Genomic DNA, 6,374 nt, shown 5'->3' on the forward strand with positions numbered 1-6,374 from the left:
GTCCTGTGCTGAACATGTGGAACAGGGTAGTGGGTCTTGAGATGCCCCAGCCCTGTGTTGTGCCGTCGTTGAATACTTTGGGTGTTCTGGAACGTATAGTGCAAATGCATCTCACATGAGGCTTCTGTTCCAGGAGCAGCACATGTGCACAAAATTGCACATAGCCAAAAGCTGCTGGCTGGCAATGGGGGGAACCCCATGTGGAGGACTTCCCTGTGTCTCCACTTGTCAGGGGACTAAATGCTGCTCCCTTGGCTGCAGAAGGGAGCAAAGAGGCAGGCTAGCTGCTGCAGATCCATTCCAGCCTTTATCTTCTGCTTGCACCTCCATCTGTCTGCCGAGCAGAGAAAAATATTTCTTCTTCCCCTGCCTGCCTCCCTCCTTTGTTCTGTCCTAGTCTCTCTCCTTCCTCCACTGCAGCTGTTGCCTGGAAGGGTGCCACCAGAATGCGTGTAATTCAATTTTTGCAAGTAAGGGGTGGGTGTGAGGTGCAATTGCACTACATTGTTTGCCTGGACAAAGAAGTGTGTTTGTGTGTGTCTGATGTTTGCATGGTTGGAATACTATATAGCCTGCTAGCCAATGATAAGCCAAAGGTAAGACTCACTTCTGTTGCTCCACCTACCACTGGAAGGTAGACCAGGTGGACCTTCAGGCTGGGATGCAGAAGGCCCCTGCTCCCTTTCTAGCTGCATCATCCTGGGCTTCAGTGCTGCCTGGGACATCACACAGCTACTTGCCCTGAGCCAGACAGACGCACTTGCTTGACCGGTCTGAGTACCAGGCAGCTCCTTCCTGATGCTCCCAGGAAAAGGGGAGCAAGGTGAGGCTGGTCCTTCAGTGGCAGAGGTTGCAGCCACAGCTTTCCATTCTGTCCCTGGGAGCTTTCCTGGACAGAGCTCTGTAGCCTTGTAATTCCACAAAGGGGCTGAGAAAGAGACCTTCCTGCGGCTCCAGGGCAGGGGCTGACGGTGTGCTTTCCTTCCCTCAGCGGACAAGCACAAGCTGGAGCAGTTTCTGCGGGCAGACACCGCCATGGTTGCCACCATCTACGGCCCCATCACTTTCCCACCTGCTTCTGTGCTGCTCTTCAGACAGAAGAGCAATGGTGAGTTTGGTATTAAGGGGAGGGCCTTTGGGGCAGGTGGGTTGTCAGCCCTGGGCCTTCTTCTGCTGCTGCCTCAGTTCCTGCCCATGAGCAGCAGCCTGCTCCAGCGTGACGCCCTCCCAATGCTTTGGACTACAGTTGTGCTGACTGGGGCTGATGGGAGGCATAGTCCGAAGCAGCCAGCAGGTGATGGGCTGGGGAAGGTTGTCTACACCAGTGGTGTCCAAGGTGGGCAAGTATCGCCCCCTGGGGGTGGGGTGGGATTGCCTGGGGGGCACTAAGAGGCAGAGCGGGGGCAGCAGAGGTGTCCCAACACTTTGAAAAGCTGGTATCACTGCATCAATTCCCTTGGTTCTGTTGAATTCATTGAACCAAATAGTTTGAATTGGTTTTTTGAATAAATGTGTTTTGAATTTTATTGTGTTACTGTCTTCCTTACTGGTTCATGCAGTAATGATTTTTGTAGCTTTGGGGACACTGGGGGGTGAGTTTATGGAACAAATGGGCAGTGGCCCTGAAAAAGTTTAGGAACTGCTGTTTTGACAGCAACTTGGAATCTACTTGGCTCGTTGAGAACAGCTGTCTGTTTGAACTACCCTGTCTTATTTACTGGTGGCACTGCTGCAGTTTTTAAATATTTGTGTTGGTGCTGTTGAATGGTCACTGTGATGTGCGGGTGGGTGTTCCTTTTTCTTTCCTTTTTTTAGCATGGGTAGCAGAAAAGGATTGACGACTTTGGCTTTGAGCCAAGAGCATTTCCAGCCCCTCGCCATAAGATGCCAGCTGGTTACTATTGATATCTTTTCCCACTTGAAAAGTGGTGCAATGCTACTACTGTTTTGTTGGCTGGGTGAAGCCTGCATTGATTGCACAGGCTGTGGTGAGCTGGCTCCTAGAACTGAGCGCTGTTGCCCATCCAGCAGCACACTTGATAATTGTGTTTCTCTGCAGGAGCTCACAGCCTCCTGGCTACAGGCTCCCTGCTCAGTGTCGACCCTGACCGGCTGGTGATCAAGCGGGTGGTGCTCAGTGGCCACCCTTTCAAGATCCTCAGCAAGATGGCTGTCGTGCGCTACATGTTCTTCAACAGAGGTACGGTGGGACCCAGAGGGAAGAGTGTCTGGCAGAGCTGCTGCTTGTTAGGGAGGAGCTGGGGAAATGTCCTAGACTTGGGTCTGCAAGGCAGCGCAGGCCTTGCCTGTCCACATGCTGCCAGTCTGGTGGGTTTGTCTTTAGGATGGCAAGCTAGCTGCCGTGGAATAACCCAGACTCAGATCTTTGGGTAAGGCCCTTTTCTCGGTGGCTGCTCCGAGACTGGAGGGCCCTAGAGAGGCTAGACTGGATCCCTTTCTTGTCCTTCTGCTGGCAAGTGAAGACTGTTTTATTCCAACAGGTCTTAGAGCTCTTTCCTTAAAAAGCAGTCAGTTCCAATAGTGCCGTGCTGTTTTTATTATCTGTATCTTAATAGATTTGTTTTATATACAGTGGTGCCCCGCAAGACGAATGCCTCGCAAGATGGAAAACCCGCTAGACGAAAGGGTTTTCCGTTTTGGAGGTGCTTCGCAGGACGAATTTCTCTATGGGCTTGCTTCGCAAGACGAAAATGTCTTGCGATTCCTGGGGGGTTTTTTTCACTCCCCACCCCCTTTTTCTAAGGCACTAAGCTGCTAATAGCCTTTTAGCAGCTAATCCGCTAATCCCTTAAGCCTTTAATAGCCGCTAAACCGCTAATAGCGCTAATCCGCTAATGGGGTTGCTTCGCAAGACGAGAAAACCGCTAGACGAAGAGACTCACGGAACGGATTCTTTTCGTCTTGCGAGGCACCACTGTAGTTTCAATTCTAATAAAGCTCAATTGCTTTTTAGCTTTTTGTGTTTTACCTGTTGTTTTAATGTGTGTCAGCTGCCTCGAGTCCCAGTCCAGGGAAAAGGTGGGATGTAAATAAATATAATAATCTACACTCATTTCCCCCTGGGAATGCTGTGTCTGAATATTGAGCCAGAGGGAGGTTCTGCTAGTTCAGTGCTATCCTATGGACACCCTCCACCCCACTGTATTCCAGAGCACCCTGTGAATGAAAGCAAGGCCTGGGGAGTTTCATTTTGGAATGTGCATCAGTGGGCAGCAGCTGAGTTCCACTTACTCTTTGTTCTCTCTCATATCCTACAGAGGATGTATTGTGGTTCAAGCCAGTGGAGCTCCGGACCAAGTGGGGGCGCCGGGGGCACATCAAGGAGCCTCTGGGTAAGTATGCGGGCCCAGCTCTTGAAAGGGATGGGGGCGCTTATGATATGAGCATGCCAATAGATCTCTCTCTCTGAACGGTGTCTTAACCTGCTGCCTCCCCATCTCTTCTCTGCTGGCAGGTACCCATGGCCACATGAAATGTCAGTTTGATGGGCAGCTGAAGTCCCAGGACACAGTGCTGATGACCCTCTACAAGCGGGTCTTTCCCAGATGGACATACGATCCCCATGTGCCAGAGCCACCACGGGAGAGTTTGAGCAGCCTCCTGCCTGGCCAGGAGGAAGAGGAAATGGACTAGCAGCTGCAGGGGAGCCAGTTTTGTCTAACTTTGCACTTGGCCTATGTTCATTTGTATCCTATTTATTTTTGGAGGAAAATACTATTTCCAAGACAAGCCTTGGCCTCTGAATTGTTTATTTACGTGTGTCTTTAGCGGCCCAGCAGTCTTGGTCAATATGATGCCCCAGAGAGAGAAAGTGAGCTGTCAGTGGCCAATTCCTCCAAAGAAGGGGTAGGTTGGGTTTATTTATTAAATGTATTTCCAGCTTGACCTTCATCCTAGGGCATGACACAAACAGTTAAGACTAGGAAGAGTTTTCATGCCCTAGAAATTCAAAACATTGTTAAAATTGCCACCCATGGGAAGAAACACCAGTTGCTGCAGCACACTGAAGACCTAGTAGCCAACAGAAACCCAAGCAAGGGGGGCGACTTTTCCTATTCTGCATCTGTACTAATTGTACTCTTGAGGGGGAGGGCATTCTATAAGCAGCACACTACAGTGGAGAGGGCCCTGTCCTTTGCCATGATGTAAAGGCACTCCTTTCAATGGTTGAGAATGAGAAATGCTTGTCTGTACCCTTGCAAGGAGGGCGATAGGGAGGAGGCATCTTTGTTCCTTCAGAAATCTGGATTCAAAGTTTAGATCTTAAACTCGACTCTCACCCTCGGCAGAGTGGGGAGTGCTCTAGCACCATGTCCTCTTGAGGGCCTGAGTCGCTGCTTAAAGTACAGTGGTGCCCCGCAAGACGAATGCCTCGCAAGACGGAAAACCCGCTAGACGAAAGGGTTTTCCGTTTTGGAGGTGCTTCGCAGGACGAATTTGCTATGGGCTTGCTTCGCAAGACGAAAATGTCTTGCGATTCCTGGGGTTTTTTCCCCCCTCCCCCCTTTTTCCCAAGCCCCTAAGCCGCTTAACAGCTGATCTAAGCCGCTATTAGCCTTTTAGCAGCTAATCCACTAATCCCTTAAGCCTTTAATAGCCGCTAAACAGCTAATAGCGCTAATCCACTAATGGGCTTGCTTCGCAAGACAAAAAAAAAACCGCAAGACGGAAAAAAAACGCAAGACGAAGAGACTCACGGAACGGATTCATTTCGTTTTGCGAGGCACCACTGTACCTTTATCAAGGGCTCTGAACTAACAAGCAATATGGTTGCAGATGATAAAATTCCCAGAAGCTCCTCCCCAGAACCTTACAGACCTGCATCTTTCTCTGCCGTGTTTTTGATGCTCTCAACTTTCTTGTTGGCTTTTCTAGTTTCTTGGATGTTCTGGCTGCTAGTCTCCAGCTGACTCTAGAGCCTGTTCTCTCTTTGGGGATCAAGCAAAGATGCTGCTATGCCCAGGCCGTCGTAAGGCTTCCAGGAAAGAGGTGTTCCTTGATTCTAAACTTGCCAGTTCCTCACCAGTTGTGGCATGTGCAGCTGTAGGGATGTTTTTGGGAAACTTAATCACATTTGCTACCCTCATTTACTACAATACCTATGGCTTTAAAAGGTTAGACAAATTCATGGAGGAGAAGGCTATTGATGGCTACTAGCCTTGATGTCTATGCTCAGCCGACAGAGTCAGAGGCAGCAATGCTTCTGAATGCTAGTTGCAGGAAATCACAGGTGGGGAGATTGCTCTTGTGTTCCAGTCCTGCTTTAGGCTTCGCATTGGGGCACCTGGTTGGCTACTCTGAGAACAGGATGCTGGACTAAATGGGTCACTGGCCTGATCCAGCACAGCAATTCTTAGGTTCTTAGCAAGATTCCTTTGGTGGGTGAAGGGACACTACAGAATATTTCTTTCCTAGGGTGCTTGTCCAGAGCCTCCTGTTCAGTCCCTACAGTCTTCTCTTGTCCATCTTACCAGGAGACTTCTACCCCATTTTTTTAAAAAAGCGAAGTTTACAGCAAACACATCTTTGGTTTATTAGAGTGGAAAGCAAGTAGCATGATGCCGTTTCAACCTCCTGTTGCACTGCCACATTTTTGCAATGGTTTTACAGTTGTTTCCCATTTAACCAGAAGTCAGGGTTGTCTTCTAAAAGAGAACTAGTTTTAGAAGACTGAAACCTGACTCAAATCTCAGGTTCAATTCCCACTCTTTCAGAAGCAAAATAGAATTCACACAAACACGAAGCAAAAGTAAATCACAACCTGACAGGTTTTTGTTTTTTCAAAGCACAGATGAGAGGGCTTTCTGAGCAGTGAGTGACATTTGGACCAGCTGCTGTACATAAACTGTTTCCTAGATCAGAATTGCTCTCTAGTGGAGGAAAGAGTGAAGAAGATGATTTCTCTTCATGCTTCTGCTCCAATCAAAGGCAGAGCTTCCTACACTCATATCTATTAACACATTCAGAAGAGTCAACCTTTATCACTTATGCTCTTGGTGCTGAGACTTCATATCAGAAGGAAAGGCACAAAAAGGTGTTACATTTTTGGCAGCAGAATATATACAGACGCAGCAATTTACAACTTGCGATTCTAAAGGCACCACAGAAGACAGCAGGGGAGGATTGTTTTGTTTTAAATAAGTGCTCTAGCATTCTGAGTAGGACCCAAATTACATTCGTTTGCCGTTAACATGTTTTGTTCTGGACACAGATTTTCTGTTCAGAGCATGTGTGAAATTCTTAGCCATTGTGCATATTTTTTAAAAAAAGGTAAAGCAAAGGGGCTAAACTTGGAGGAAGGCAGAAGCACTGTAGAGAGGTGACCTCCCTACAACCTCAGTCTAGCTGAAACT

The 6,374-nt window shown here is 48.5% G+C and overlaps 1 protein-coding gene across 1 annotated transcript in view; it reads left to right on the plus strand.

Annotated features, from left to right (window-relative positions):
* Positions 1–3,765, plus strand: part of TSR1 (TSR1 ribosome maturation factor) — a 15,623-nt gene extending 11,858 nt beyond the window's left edge. Inside the window, exons 11-14 of the mRNA XM_083453441.1 lie at positions 970–1,108; positions 2,060–2,200; positions 3,279–3,353; positions 3,476–3,765. Coding sequence (XP_083309567.1) covers positions 970–1,108; positions 2,060–2,200; positions 3,279–3,353; positions 3,476–3,654 — 534 coding nt within the window. The 3' untranslated portion in view covers positions 3,655–3,765. The remainder of the gene's footprint in view (positions 1–969; positions 1,109–2,059; positions 2,201–3,278; positions 3,354–3,475) is intronic.
* The last annotated feature ends 2,609 nt before the right edge of the window (positions 3,766–6,374 follow it).

This window comes from Podarcis tiliguerta (genome assembly GCF_965153285.1).
Source record: "Podarcis tiliguerta genome assembly, chromosome: 8".
In the NCBI taxonomy this organism is placed as follows: Eukaryota; Metazoa; Chordata; class Lepidosauria; order Squamata; family Lacertidae; genus Podarcis; species Podarcis tiliguerta.